The 15,785-nt window shown below is 54.0% G+C and overlaps 1 protein-coding gene across 2 annotated transcripts in view; it reads left to right on the top strand.

The window, feature by feature from the left end:
• Window positions 1–15,785, top strand: part of ADGRB2 (adhesion G protein-coupled receptor B2) — a 152,016-nt gene that overhangs the window by 56,705 nt on the left and 79,526 nt on the right. For both annotated transcript variants that reach the window (XM_084814426.1, XM_084814425.1), the window contains exon 4: window positions 12,229–12,393. In XM_084814426.1, the coding sequence (XP_084670552.1) occupies window positions 12,229–12,393 (165 nt within the window). The remainder of the gene's footprint in view (window positions 1–12,228; window positions 12,394–15,785) is intronic.

Below are 15,785 nucleotides of genomic sequence, written 5' to 3'. Positions count from 1 at the left end.
CAAATGGCGGCCGCTACAGCGGCCGCCATTTGTGTCTTCAGCAGCCCACCCGCGGCCGGAACTCTGGCTACGGACAGCCCTGGCCAGCTACTCTGTGGAGCCGCCGTGGAGCGGAGCCGGCCAAGCAGGATTCCGGGGGGGAGGACCAAATCGCCTCCCCCCTGTCGAGGATTCTGGGGGGAGGGACAGAGCGCCTCCCCCCCCACGAATCACATCCGCAAAAAGGTAAGTGACTTTCGTACATCCGTATTAGGCCAAACTCCTGTTTGCTGCCTCTCACGGGGGGGGGGTGAGGAGGGGCCCACAAGCTCAGCCATCTGTACGTTTGTAACCTGGGAAGCCGGCCTACTCATGCCTGGACTAGCCTGGGAAAACACCTCCCCCACATCTGATGGTTCTCCTTTATAATCTGAACTGCTATCCCATGCCCTGCGCTCAGAAACACCCCTGACAGATGCTGGGGATTGAACCTGGGACCTCCTGCATGCAAACCAGCTGCTCTTCCAGTGAACTACAGCCCTTTTCCTGGCTAAATCCACTCCCGAATTCCCCAAAGCCTCGGGTTCACTTCTTAGCAGCGTTTTGAGCATTCGCTTGACAGTTTTAAAGGGGGTGGGGTGTTAAAAGCTATCCATTCACACATCTAATCCACCATCACTGTCCCACTTCAAACTGGGTCCTGGCTCTTTGCTAGGCGGTGCAGGGATGTAGACAAGAGTGTGGTCACTTAGGCAGGCAAAGGGTCAAAGCACAGGCAGGCAGTCCAGAATATGGAGTCAGGCAAAGCGGGAGTGGTCAAACAGGCAGCACTCAAACACTGTTAGGCATTAGGGATGTCGTGAGCGCAGTTTGGAGTTTGGGAATTCGTCGAGCAACCCCCAAACTGCGCCCTCCGTGACGCTGTCCTTGTTCGCCCCCCACCTGTTCCCACTCGCGCTCTAAAGTACTCACTGTGAAGCCGTTCAGTGAGCGCCGCCATTTTCACGCCTTTGCTTTCTAGGAAAAACAGGAAGTTTCAAAAATGCACACATTCAAATATGCGCAGTTTGGAGCTGGGAAAGCTAAATAAGCACAATATTACAGGTAAAATCCCTCTAATACTGTGCTTATTTAGCTTTCCCAGCTCCAAACTGCACATATTTGAATATGCACATTTTTTTTAACTTTCGGTTTTCCCTAGAAAGCAAAGGCGCAGAAATGGCGGTGCTCACTGAACGGCTTTGTGGTGAGCGCTGGGGAATTCACCGAACACGTGGGTGGCTCGAGCACAGGTTCGGGGGGGGGGGGAGCGAGCAGGGATGCTGCTTCGGCGAGGGCATGGAGAACCGAACTAGGGTGAGTTCTTACTTCCCTATTAGGCAGTGAGATACACTAGTCAGTCCCGAAGCAAAGTCACAGAGTCTAAGGGTCAGTCTCATGGAGCATCAGTCACAGGGCAAGGTCCAGGAGGCACGATGCCAGACGCTAGAGTGGCTGCAACAGCATTGTTCCCAACACCCGCTAGGCAGATACTGAAGACTTTTAAGAGCAGAGCCTGTTGCCCCACCCAGGGCTCAGCTGCAGCACCTTAGAGCTCCCTGTCAGAGCCCTGCTTGTGAGGGGCCCCTTTCCTCTCAAGTAGACCTCCATTGCAGCCTGCACCTCGTCTAGGTTCCCTGGGTTGGGCCTGCCTCCTCGGGTACCCTTGCTCCCTGGGACTTGGGGGCCACTCAGCCTCCGGCTTGGAGGCAGAGCCCTCCTCCTTGCATGGCTGGGACCTCAGCAGGCTCCTCCGTAGACCCTGTAGCGGTGCGGGCCCTGGCAGGAGCTGGGCATCTTCCTCTGTCGGGGCCTCTGACTCGTCCTCCTCGGTCAGTCCCTGCCCCAAGAAATTTAGAAGTAGAAAGTTTGTCCTAATGTTTTGCCTAAACCCCCCCTTTCCCCCTCCATTCCTCTTAAACCCATTGTTTCTTGTTCTGTCCTCAAAGGATAAGGCAAACGGAAATTCATTTTGGGCAAACCATTATTCACCACCATCCTCTTCTCTATATCACTCTTCTCTTCTCCACCCCCCCTATCCTGTAGGCCCCCCATACTTCTTCTCCCTGTTCTGCTTCCCCCAAACACACACCCAGCTGAGAGGTAGACCCAGGCATGATTGCTCTGTGGTGTGTTCCAGTTCACGGCTTGTGGGAGGATTGGTCCCCCTGGAGTCTGTGCTCGATGACTTGCAGGCGAGGGTCCCGGACCAGAATGCGGCAGTGCATTGCTCCACTCACCAGCGGGAAGGCCTGTGAGGGGCCCGAGGTGCAGACTAAGCCCTGCAATGTCACGCTCTGTGACCAGCTCCTTGGATGTCCTCCCGTCCCTCAACCCTCCTCCCACCCCCACGCAATTTTTCCTAGTCTCTCAAAGATCATTTATCCATCGACTTCCATCTGAACCAATAGGTACCAATAGGCCCAATTCACGAAGTCATTTCTGAGCATGCTAAAGCGGGTCGTGTGGGAGCACCAATGTGTGATAGGGTTTGAAAGCATGGTTTTCCTTCATTTTTCAGGATGTGATTAATTTGTGATTTTTCAACACCTGCAGAGGGGAGACAGGGAAAATCAACTCAGGGTAACTTTGCACCTCAGAGATGGTACTGGGGGTGCGGTGGGGTGGGGGAGAAATAGTCAAGTTCTTGCTAAACATGGAGGAAACTGCGTGGTTGAATGTTCCACCACGCACCCACACAGACATCTGCTCCATTGGAATTTTTTTTTTCTTGCTGAAAATGAGTATCTGCAGTTAGTTGAACAAACCTTCTAAAATCCTTGCAACGGTGCTGGTGAAGGAGGGGGGCACACGAGCCCATGGCTCAGCCAGGCTTGTCCCTTTAGCACTAAAATAGGGGTGCAGAACCTCAGGCCAAATCCAGCCTGCTTGGGGTCGCAGTCCCCCCTCTGAGGTTCAACCCCCCACACACACACACTCTGGGATGATGGAGAAGAGATCCTGGCCTTCCTCTCTATGACAGCCTTTCGTGGTACTTAAAGGGCGCTATCCTCTCTCCCCTCAGTCTTCTCTTCCCAAGGCTAAACATGCCCAGCTCTTTCAGTCTCTCCTCATAGTGCTTTGTTTCCAGTCCCCGATCATCTCCATTGCCCTTCTCTGAACCCTCTCCAGCTTGTCTGCAATATATATGATTGAGGCACCTCTTGCCGATGCTGGTTCTGCACAGGAATGGGCGGGTGGCCCCCACTCCTGGTTCTCCAGGCATCCGCCCAGCCCTTGCACCCTCTCGCACACACCCAGACCTGTGCTCAAGCTCCTCGCCAAGCCGCCGGCACGCACCTGGGCAGCCTCATCGAGCTCCGTGGTTGCCATTTTTTGAAAAATAAAATGGCATTTGCAAAAATGCACATATTCACATAAATGCAAAATGGGGCCCTGAATAGTCCATACGGGCAAGATTACAGGCAATTGCTTGCGTGTAATCTTGCATATATGGGCTATTCACGCCCCCATGTTGTGTATATGCAAGTATGCGCCCTTTCTCAATCGCCATTTCCCCCCCCCAAAATGGTGATTGTGGAGCTTGACGTTGCTGCCGGGTAAGTGTGGGTGGCTCGGAAAGCTGGGCAGGGGGTGAGCAGGGGCTTGGCAAGCTGGGCAGGGGGTGAGCAGGGGCTCGGCAAGCAGGGCTTGGGGGCTTGGGCAGGTTTTCTGCCGGATTCCCAGATGGAACTGGGCACCCGCGCCATCCTTAGTTCCGTATCACATACCCACATGGGCAAACTTGGGAAAGATCTCCTCCTCCCAATCCATCCACCCAGGTTTCTCTTATATGTGCTGGATTGGCCCCTTAATCTGTGATTAAATTATGGATAACAGAGGTGTTATTGTGGACTGACCTGGCATTCAAAAGCAGCACCACAAGACCAGAGGGCGAGTTGACAAGGCAACCCTTGGTCGGGGGAAGGACCAGAAGAGGGACACCTCTGAGAGGCTTCCTCTCTGTGGGCTTATCAGACCCCCTGCACCATATCTCCCTCCCCTGCCTGTGATCACTGAAAGCGGTGCACCCTGACCTCCCTTCCCCAAAACTGCACTGCCTGGGCATGCACTTAGGGATGTATGAAATTGGCCTTACCTGGCTCCGCCGGGTTCCGCTAGGGGGGGAGGCGCTCCGTCCCTCCCTGTGGAATCCTCGTCGGGAGGGGAGGCGCTCTGTGCCTCCCCGCGGAATCCTGGCTGGCTGGCTCTGCTCCGCGTGGATTCTGCGGAGCCGCCAGCCAGCTTCGCCAGCAGCCGCTGGCTAGCAGGGATGCAAATGGCGGCGGCCATAGCCGCCGTTTGCATCCCTGTAGTCAGCTGTGATAGGCTATGTAAATCTTTACATAGCCTATCACGTCTGACTTTAAAACAAAAACGCGCGTACGCAAATGGCGGCGGCTATGGCTGCCGCCATTTGCTTTCCTTATTTTGGGCCATCTTAGTCTAAGTAAATATTTACGTAGACTAAGACAGCAAAAATAAGGGGAACGCAAATAGCGTAGCGGACGCTATTTGTGTTCCCCCTTATTTTCGCCGACTTAGTCTACGTAAATATTTACGTAGACTAAGACGGCCCAAAATAAGGAACGCAAATGGCGGCAGCCATAGCCTCTGCCATTTGCGTACGCGCGTTTTTGTTTTAAAGTCAGACGTGATAGGCTACGTAAAGATTTACGTAGCCTATCACGTCTTTTTTTTTTTAACACTGGAAATGGCGGCGGCAGCCAGTCGGAAGACCGGCAGCCGCCGCCACCTGGAAGATCCGCCCCAGGTCAGTCTCGTCCTGGGGGGGATCCGCGGGGGGTGGCGGGGGGGTGGCAGGCCATTCCACCACGGAGTTCGGGGGGCCGAATGCACTGGCATTCGGCCTCATCGAGATCCATGGCGGAATTCTCTGCCATCCCTACACGCACTGTTACGTGACTGAGTGCAAAGACAGAAGAGCAGAATAAAATGTAACATCCCAGAATGCAAAGAGCAGCTAGAGCCTAAAACACTGCTGCACAGAAGGTAAACCAAAGTGCAGTCAGCTAGAACCCTAAAATGCAGAGTCAATACAAGTGAGGCCTCAATACAAGTACTGTGGCAATGAAATGCTGGAACAAGATAGCATTAAAGAGCAAGAGCAATGCTGCTGGAGTAATAAAGTGCAGATTTCAAGCTGTAGGAACTCTCCTAATGTGATGCTAAAAACTAATATACTGGCACCCCACACCAATAACTGTGAGACCTTTTCTCCGCCTTTTCCTGGCTCTCACACGGGGACAGCCCTTTGTCCGGCAGCCCCGTCTCTCACACAGGGAAGGACTATTCTAAACCAGCCTTCCAGCTCCCATTGTGCAAGCCACAGAAAGTGCTGCCTTCACGCGTACCCGAATTGGCAACACCCAGAGGGGTGGTCCTCCTTTGGTGTGGCTCACCTCAGGGTCAGCTCTGCTGGCAGCGCACCTGACAGCTGCTGTGACAGGCCCTCTGGATGTGCTCTGGTGCCCGGATGGAGCCCAGGCTCCCTGGTTTGGTGTCATATTCGGAGGCAGAGCTAGAAGAAGCACAATCGAGACAGAGAGTGGGGAAAGAAATTCCCCAAGACTCTCCAGGAGCCAGGGATGAATCTTCCAGGAGCTTATCGAACAGGACGCCCAGGGTCAGAGACCATCTCCCCCCCCCCACCCCGTGAACTCAACCTTTGTCAGAGGGGGAGGGAGCACAAGAATTGACAGACTCCCAGAGTCCACCACAGGATTAAGCAGGTGGAGTGGCAGGGAGGTGGGAGGTGGTCCTCCTGCTTGCCTGCATGTCACATGTTGGGTCAAGATGACCCTCACTGAAGGAGGAGCCCAGTAAAAGCCTGCCAGGCACAGCGGGAAACCGTTCATTTAGTCAATAGAAAACTCCTTTGCTTCATTTAGCTAATTAGGCTCAGAGGACAGCTCTTAGCTTTCACAGACCCTACAGGTGTGAAGACGTGTTTAAACTGAATAAAGACTTCGTGGATTGCACGTTGGGTTTCTGTTGCCTCACTGTTCAGTGCCAGGGCCAGGAAGCTTGACACCCTGCCCCAGAAGTGCAGGCCAAGAGATTCCTCTCAGCTGAAAACGGGCAACGGCCCTGGGTCAGTCAAAGATCTTACAGGGCAATGAGGAGCAGATGCAGCATCCCCAGCTCACACAGGTATCTGTAGTCTGCTTAGGGATGTCAGAGAACTCCTCCATGGTCTCCAGTGAGGCTGGATTCTTCAGAATCCGGCCCCCCGGAATCTGTGGTGGAACGGCCTACCCCCCACTGCCACCCTGCGGAATCCCCCCGGGACGGAGCTTACCTGGTGGCGGATGCGGCTCCAGCGGATGTGGCAGCGGCAGCTCCTCTGGCTGGTCTCCCGGCTGCTGCCAGGTTGCTGCGGCCGCATTTGTGTGGCTGCTATAGCATGATAGGCTACGAAAATACCTACTTACGTAGCCTATCATGGCAAAGAGCAGGGGCGCAAATGGCGGCCGCTACGCCATTTGCACCCCTGCTCTTTGCCATGATAGGCTATGTAATTACTTACGTAGCCTATCACAAAAAAGGCAGCCACGCAAATGGCATAGCAGCCGCCATTTGTGTGGCTGCCTTTTTTGTGATAGGGTACGGAATTACTTACGTAGCCTATCACAGCTAGCAGCCACGCAAATGGCGGCCGGCGTAGCGGCCGCAGCAGCAAAGCAGCGGCCGGAATTCTGGCTGCGGCCGGCGGCTCCGTGGAGTTGGAGCGGAGCTGGCCGGGAAGGAATCCGGGGGGGGGGGGGACGGAGCACCCACCACCGCGGATGGCCCCAGCGGAACCAGGTAAGTGTTTCGTACACCCCTAAGTCTACTCAGTTTTAATTTGCTCTGCGTTCCCCACTTGATGCAGCAGCAACGACTGGGGAGGCCTAGATGTCCAAAGCAACAACACTCACCACTCTAGAGGTTCCAGCCCCTGTGTTTCCTCTCCAGGAACCAAAATGATGAAATCCAACAGAGACAAATGTAAAGTCTTGCATTTAGGTACAGCCCCCCCCCCCCCCCCGCCCCAAGGCACAAGTATAGGAAAGGGGAAACCTGGCTTGGCAGCAGTACATGTGAAAAGGACCTAGGCGACTTAGTGGATCACAAGTGGAATATGAGCCAGCAGTGTGATGCGGCTGCTAAGAGAGCTAATGCACTCTTCGGCTGCATTAACAGGAGCATAGTGTCTAGATCAAGGGAAGTAATTGGACTGCTCTGTTCTGTACTGGACGCTTCCTAATGGTAAGAGCTGTTCAGCAGTGGAACAGAACTCCTTCATTGTCGGTACTTAAACAGAGGCTGGACGGATGCTGCTGTTGCATCCTACATTTCATTGAGCAGGGGTTTGGACTAGAAGACCTCCCAAGATACCTTCCCAATCTGATTCTATGATAAACCTTTATTGGATTCCTGGCAGTGGAGGCTGGTGGTGGTGACTCCACTCCGGGTTTCAGTCCAAAATCTAAACTCTTTAAGCTCTGAGTTCTGGCTGGTTCTGACTGAAACCTGGAGTGGAGCACCTTGGATACCTCCTTTAGAGTTCTGACTGAAAGCTGGAGTGGATTCACTGCCCACTGGCATCGGTGCCACCAGCCCCCACTGACTCCTGGCATTTTGGTGTGTCTCTGCCCCCTATTTTTCTGCCTGCTTTAGCAGAACCAAACATTGGCAGACTGTGGCCTGTTTCTGGCTTGACTGAGGAGCAGGGATGGGGGAGAATTTCTCCCCGAAACTTTGGGGGGCCGAGTGCCAACGCATTCGGTCCTCCGAAGGTTCGGGGAGAAATTCTCCGCCACCCCCCCAGGATGGGACTTACCTTTTACAAATGTCGCTCCTGGCGGCAGGTCCCGGCAGCGGTTCGGCAGGTCTTTGTCAGGGGCGGGGGCAGCAGCCGGTCTTTCGACTGGCTGCCGCCGCCGCCATTACAAGAAAACTAAAAGCAAAACAAAAACATGCCCCTGTGATAGACTACGTGACGATTAACGTAGCCTATCACGGCTGACTTTGCAGATCTAGCCGTGATAGGCTACAAAAATCGTTACGTAGCCTAACACGGGGTTTTTTTTCTTTTTTTCTTTGAAGTTCGTGGCCGGGGAGACGGGGCGCTTCTCCCCGGCCTGAATTTCGGCCGGGCGAGGCGGGAAGCCTCCCCCCCCCGGCCTGAATTTTGGCCGGGCGAGAAGCGAAGCGCCTCCCCCCCACCACGAAGCAAGCTGCGAGACCAGGTAAGTGACTTTCGTACATCCCTACTGAGGAGGCCACGACTCTCACTGGTCGCCTAGGTTTTTCCTGGAAACTGAGGCTGCTTCCTGTTTTGTCTGTCTTTCTTACGCCACTCCTGTCCGCTGGGCACTGCGTGCTTCCCAGGGCAAGAGTACAGGCCAGGCTTGTAGAACATGCAGCCTCCTGGGCCGCATGCTGCTCACCAGCCATTTACTGTGGGCTGCCAAGGCACCTCGAGCCACAGAAACAGAAAAGGTGGTGGGGGTGAGCGGCGTCCCATGACCTTGCTGGGAGCGACACCTGCCTCGCTGGACTGGTCCCTATGTCAGGGAGGCCTTCGGAGCAATTGATTTTGCCCGTGCTTCTGTCGGCCTCCTGTGCTGCATGAGGCTCCTTGCAAAGGCATCTCTGCGTCAGACACGGCAGGGTCTCTTCTGGCTGTTGGCAGGACCAGCTCCCAGCAGCGGAGAAGAATTTCTGGCTAGCTAGGAACACGAAGAGGCAAGCGTGAAGCCTCTGAGTGCAGGAAAGGAGTCCAAAACTGGAGAGGTGGCCCGCAGGATAATGAGGACAGGGAGGCGGGCAGATAAGCCTTTTCCGAAAAAGCTGGGGTAGAGGGGTAGCCGGTGGCTTATTGAGGACCAGACCGGGGAGCTGAAGCACAGCAGAATGGCTCGCTCATAACACAGAGCTGCCACTGGCCCCCTCCCTGCTAGTCCTCTACCTTAGCCTACAGCCGGCATTTGCCAGAGCCTTACTGTTGGCAAGGTGCCCACTGTCTCCGCAGAGCCACCATTGCCCCTTTGCACTGGTCAGTGTCCAGTCATGGGTGGGACAGAACCCACAGATGTGCAAATCCTCCCCCATCGGATCAGCGGGTGCCCGCTGGAGCGCCACCCCCCTCGAGCCCCCCCCCCAGACCCGCACTCGAGCCTCCACGAGCTCAGGGAGCCACCCACAGTCCCATCCCGTCCAGCGAGTGCCCGCCATTTTGCTGCCTTGGTTTTTTATGAAAAAAGGGAGCTCAGAAAACTGCATATTTAAATATGCGCACATTCGGGCCGGGAAAGCATCATCTACGCAATATTAGAGGCATAATGAAGCTTTCCCGGGCCAAATGTGCACATATTTAAATATGCGCCATTTTCTGAGCTCCCTTCTTTTGTAAAAAAACAAGTTGGCAAAATGGTGGGCACTTGCCGGACGGGATGGGACCGTGGGAGGCTCACCGAGCTCGTGGGGGATCAAGTGCGGGTCCGGGCGGGGGCTCGAAGGGGGCGGCGCTTCAACGGGCACCCACCGATCAGACGGGGGTGGATTTGCACATCTGGGCACTTGCTGGCAGGCACTTGCTGGATGGGTCCAGGTGAGTGCGGGGAGCGTCCGGGAGGGCGCAAGCAGGACCGAGTGAGACATGGTCTCGGCAGGTGCAGTCCAGGGGTGCAGGCACAGGGGAGCACAACAGACTCCCAGACCCAGTCGGGCATCTGCAACATCCCCACCCACAGATGGGTGTGGGAGGACGATAGGCCAGCAAGTCCAGGGCAGGAGATGATGAGTAAGGGGCTTGGCCACAAGTCTTCCAGGACCAGAGGCAGAGCTCAGCTGACTTGTTCCAATGACTGCTAAGCTTCAGCAGAGCCCTTTTATATGGCCCCTGGCCTCCCAGGCTCCACCCCCTCGCTTAGGAGTGGAGAGCCTTAAAGGGGCAGACCTCTGGCCTAGAACCTGGCATTCCTATCCGCTGTCTCTCGGTGGGCGTGCCGCTTACATCAGTGAGTGGACTTTGTGGGGCGTGAGACCCATGGGGCTGAGGATCTTGCCCTCCCCTTGGTGGTATCTGGCTGAGAGGTTGCAGTCTTGGGGGAGGAGCAGCTGCGGATCTCTGGCTTGGGAGATCCCTGTTTGCTGGACTTTGGCCCAGGGCCCTGATCCAGCATTTCTGGAGTTCTTCCTGTGGTTCTGCCTCCTGCCTGAACTGATCCCTCTCTCAGTGTTGGTGTCCCAGTTGTCAGCATGAGAGGATTCTCATTTTCCTCCACCCTGCCCTTTCCAAGGTCTCAGGCCCACGGAGGGGCCTTTCATGAGATACCCCCTCCCATACACAATCCCAGGGGTGGCCCTCTGCCCAGACCCCCCAGGACATCCTCCAGGTTGCGGTTTGTGAAACCTCTCCCACCCAGTTCTATATTTTCTACCTCAGTTCTCTGTTTCCAGATAATGCAGCCATGAAGACAAGGAGTCATAGAATCCTGAGAGGAGACATGGCTACTGGGGACAGACGGGAGGGAAGCCAGAACCAAGGGAGGCCTGAGCTAATGCTGGTCATGCCAGCAGGGCCTCCAAGCCCCACCTCCTTGACAGCTGGAAGCCTTTTCAACGCCTTCCCTGGTTTCGGCACCTTTCACAGGCACACCCGCTCCTTTTCAAACATTTTCCTGCAAACATGAGAGATAGCGACTTGCTTTTTCCTTTTTTTCCCTGCTAGGCATACCAGTTAACAGTTATAGAGGCTGTGTGTGTACCACAGAGAGTCCCCACTCGGCTCTGGCCAAGGAACTGAAATGTCAGTGAGCGTGTTTTGTTTCATGCTTAGGCCGGAACGTCTTGTCACATTTAAGACGCAGCTGCTGGTGGTGAAGATGGAAGCATGCATTCAATCCTCTTTCCAATTCTCTCTGAAACCTCAAGGACTGGATTTCCTAGAGGGCCAGCTTTAGGGATGTGCGAACCCACCCCCGTCCAGGTACTCCGGGCGCCCCCCTGCCCCTGCTTGCCAGTCCGCGGACCACGCTCAAGCCTCTCTCATGCTTGGCAAGCAGCCCGCACCCACCCCAGTGGCTTCGTCAAGCTCCGCGGTTGCCATTTTTTGAAAAATGAAATGGCGATCATAAAAATGCACATATTAGTGTATGCATGAAAATGCGCACTTTTGCAAATGCGCATATTATATATACATACGTGCATTTTTGCTATTGCCATTTTATTTTTCAAAGATGGCACCCGCAAAGCTTGTCAAGACCACCGGGGTGAGTCTGGGCTGCTTGTGGGCAGGGGGTGAGCGGAAGCAGGGCCTCGGCAAGCAGGACTCGGGGGTGCGGGCAGAGGTGGTTCCGCCAGATTCCTGGATGGAATCGGGCACCCATGCCATCCCTAGTCAGGTTAACTGTGTAGTCACCAGCGGTGGGCCAAGGTGACAGCTCTGGACCCCCCAAATCCTCTTGCTATAGAGGCCTGCTGCTCCGCACCCCGCTTGTGCCTGTCAGTTGTCAGTTAAGGGACCAGAGAAGGGGTTAGATTTGGCCCAAGGGCCTCTCGCTGCTCAGCAAGGCAGCCATGCCCTGATGCCAATTGGTTTTGTGTTTCCCTGCCTCTCACCATTAGCTGCCGCTGGTGAGGCATGTGGAAACACACAATGCTGTTGCATCAGGCTACGGGCAAGTAAAGCACGGGACGTGACGGAGAGTGAACAAGGCACATGCTTGCCATTTTGGCAAGAGCTGCCCATTGAACATAATGGATAGTTCTAGCCTTGGAATCTAAACACGCACCATCGTTTTGTCAAAATCATGTTTGCCTTTCGGCTCGCCTTCCTTTTCCTTTGATTCGCCTTTTCTTCCCTCCCCCTTCTTCCCTCCCCCCTCCCCGTGGTGCATGGCTTGCCTTGCTTGCAGGAGCCATCTCAGGGGCATTGCCATGCTGTTCCTTGTGGACAGGTAACTTCTAACAATGGGCACCTGGGTGAACGACGATGCTGGAAGAGAGCAAAATGTATGGGGTAAACGTGGGTTGGTTTTCAGAGGATCCTGCCGCAGAGTAGGGAGCTAGATGAGAGGATAACGAGGGCTGGTTGAATTAAGAGCAGGAGGGGCAGCTCCATGTATCTCTCCCCACCCCACCCCCAGCTGCCCCACCATGCACTGATGGGTCTTTCCCCCCTCTGTTTCTCCATGACAGTGGAAGGCCAGTGGCTTGACTGGGGGTCCTGGAGCCGCTGCTCTGTGTCGTGTTCCAACGGGACTCAGCAGCGCACCCGCAAATGCAGCGTCTCGGCTCATGGCTGGGTGGAGTGCAAAGGGGCTCACGCCGACGCCAGGGAGTGTTACAACCCAGAATGCCCAGGTAAGGGACCCACACGACATCTCTGTCCATAGGGGAAGGGGAAATAGAAGAAGGTTCGGTCACTCAGGGCACCAGAAAAACTACAGGGCCAAAAGCCCCCTGGAGGTGAGAATCCCCAGCATGCTGGTTGGGGGCGGGCACATTTTGTTGTGGGTATGGATCGGTTGCTTTCCACCCAGCTCTTGAGTTCTTTGGGGAGTAGACAAGAAGCGCATTGGCAGTTGTCCAGCTGCTGCGGAGAACTCCAGAGCCAATGTGGTGTCGCGCTTGAGTGTTGGGCTGGGACTCGGGAGATGCAGGTTCTAGTCCCCACTCGGCCATGAAGCTCGCTTGGGTGAGTTTGGGCCCGTCTCTGACTCTGAGCTTAACCTACCTCACAGGGTTGTGATGTGGATAAAATGGAGAAAGAGGATCCCGTAAGCCACCTTGGGCTCCATGGAGGAAAGGTGGAAAACAAACAAGCATATAAAATCTTCCAGAGTCATTGGAGAACCCTGTCTCTTCTTCTCCTTCCAGAAGTAAGAAAGCCATTAGGTAGGATGTATTAGGCTTTGAACCAGGAACTTTACGGCCTAAGCCCAAGTAAGCTTCTTGCATGTGTGTGCCCTTAGGGTTCTATTTATTATTAGTACATTTATAATAACGATATATACATTTAGATTTAATACATGATAATATATACATTACATTTAAAATAATAATAGGGGTGCGTATGCGTTAAGGCCTCGGCACCCTCTTCAGACAGAAAAGGAAATAAGTGTGTGCAACATCAGCTCCCGCACTTGGCAGCCTCTGGATCAAGGTCTCTTTTCGGGTCCAGCTGCCCACAGTCAGAGGAAGTCGGAATATTTATTTATTTAAAAAATTATACCCTGCCCTATTGACGTCGCTCTCAGATTGGCTCCCAGTCAGCTAAAACTCTTAAAAACAATCGTGAAACGTTTTACAAAGCAAAAGTGACAGCAGCATAGTTAAAACAACCAAGTTAGAACAGCAGAAATGCTGCCCATGCAGTGAAACCCACTGAGCTCGTATTTTGAAAGTCGGGGGAAACAAAGTTTTCACCTGGTGGTGAACGGACATCGGCGCAGGTGCAGGGGTGAGCTTTGCCGAGGAGAGCATTCCACAGATGTGGTGGCGCACCCTAAAAGGCCTTTTCGCGAAGGCTGCACACGTAATCTCCAAAGGCAGGGTCACTTGGAGAAGAGTCACCGATGAGGCGTTTCTGCCAGGTTTTCTGAAAAGTTTACATATGCGCTATGTTGGATTGGAGCCATGATTCTTTTTACTTTTTGCAATCTGCCCACAGAACGTCTGTTATTGGGCAGTTGGAAAATATCATACCTACATATATCATGCATACCATCAGAGCCCAGGGGTGTTTGCCAGTCCTGGGGCCTTTCCTTGTACGAGAGGTGCAGCTCTCTTGGCTTTAGGATCCCAATTCGAAACTGTGCCAGAGACCCTTGCGTTGCTCCCGCCCAGGTCCCGGGTTGTCATCTCTGAGCTGGAGCCTGGCAAGGCAGGCCTTGACGTAAGCGCCCTGCTCTGCCAGTCTGTCTGGAGCGACAGCTGCTCTCCATAAAGTCAACGCTCGTAGTACGGCAGGTTCAGAGATGCCAGTCATCCGGAGGCAGTGACAGATGGCCCCTGGCTGCTACCTTCCCCTCCGCCCCCCAGCATCAATTTTCATTTGCCAGTTTTTATGGAAGAGTGACAACTGGGGCCTGGGGCCTGAGGTGAGAATCCAGGAGGTGGATGTGCCGAGAACTGGTTGCTAGGGGCACTGGATCCCTTCAGCTCTTTCTCACAAGTGATCAGAGCAATTTCTGCTTTTCTCGGTTGTCCCTTTTTCAGGTTGAAAAAGTGTTTTGGGGTGTTGGTTCTTTCACAGACCCTGCAGGGTAGGGTGCTGTTGCTTCTGGTTTGCAGTGGATGAATGTTTGGCTTGCTCCAGCAGCCACATGGTGAATCTGTAAGGTGGGACTTGAACCCAGAACTGATCCTGACTAGCTGGTGGTTAGGCCAGTCTTGTGACAGGCCTATTGCTATTTTGGAAGATGTTTCCCCTCCCTCTTGAAGTCCCAGTTCATCACTTCAGAACTGGGATGTCTGTCGCTGGGAAATCTGGTTTTTCTTTGGCTCAACGGAGTTCCACAGTGTGTACGACTCAATTTGCATCTGTGAGCGTAGCTGCGGCCTATTCCCCTAACTCTTTGTGCGAAACTTTTTCACACATTTTTTTTTAAATCCTCAGTTTGCGCAAATTACAGCCGAACTTCCGCCAATTATGCACATTTGGCCATAATTTGTGTGATATGCATGAAGTTGGCCATAATATGTGCAAATTCAGCCGTAATTTGCACAAATTGTTTGGACATTTGCGAAAATTGCAGAACCTCCCCCCCCCAATGCGCAAAATTCCTGGGGCAGATTGAGTTGGGCACCACAGCAGGAACCAAAATGAAGTCTGGGGGGCCAAGCCTAGGAAAACCTGTTAAACTCCACACCCAAAACGGATTTCTCCAGCATCCCTACTTCAGGGATGTCAGAGAATTTCGCCACGAATCTCGGGTAGGCCAAATGCCAGCGCATTCAGCCCCCCGAAATTGGTGGCAAAACAGTCTGCCCCCCCGCCCCCCCCAGGATGGGACTTACCTTCGGCGGATCTTCCTGGCGGCGGCGGTTCAGCAGTGGCGGCTGCGGCGGCCGGTCTTCCGACCAGCTGCCACCGCCACCATTTCCAGTTAAAAAAACAAAAACAAATAAAAAAACGTGATAGGCTACGTAAAGATTTACGTAGCCTATGACGCCTAGATTTTTAAAAAACACCGTGATAGGCTACGTAAATGTTTACGTAGCCTATCACGGCTGATTTAAAAGAAAAAAAAAGCGCGCGTACACAAATGGCGCCCATAGGCGCCGCCATTTGCATTCCTTATTTTACACGTCTTAGTCTACATAAACATTTACGTAGACTAAAACAGCGAAAATAAGGGGAACGCAAACAGCGTAGACGCTACGCTGTTTGTATTCCCCTTATTTTCGCTGTCTTAGTCTACGTAAATGTTTACGTACACTAAGACGTGCCAAAATGAGGAACGCAAATGGCGGCACCCATGGGCGCCGCCATTTGCGTACACGCTTTTTTTTCTCTTTTAAATCAGCCGTGATAGGCTACGTAAACATTTACATAGCCTATCACGGCTGACTGCAGGGACGCAAACGGCGGCGGCTACGGCCGCCGCCATTTGCATCCCTGCTAGCCAGCGGCTGGATGTCCGGCCGCTGGCGGAACCGGCCGGCGGCTCCTCAGAATCCCTGTGGAGCGCAGCCGGCCGGCCAGCATTTCGGGGGGGAGGGACGGAGCGCCTCCCGCCCCGGCCAGCATT

This window comes from Heloderma suspectum, chromosome 10, assembly GCF_057233095.1.
Source record: "Heloderma suspectum isolate Gila_16-S chromosome 10, 16-S_ref, whole genome shotgun sequence".
In the NCBI taxonomy this organism is placed as follows: Eukaryota; Metazoa; Chordata; class Lepidosauria; order Squamata; family Helodermatidae; genus Heloderma; species Heloderma suspectum.
The sequence above is the reverse complement of the archived record's forward strand: the minus strand, read 5'-3'. Positions and strand labels throughout refer to the sequence as shown.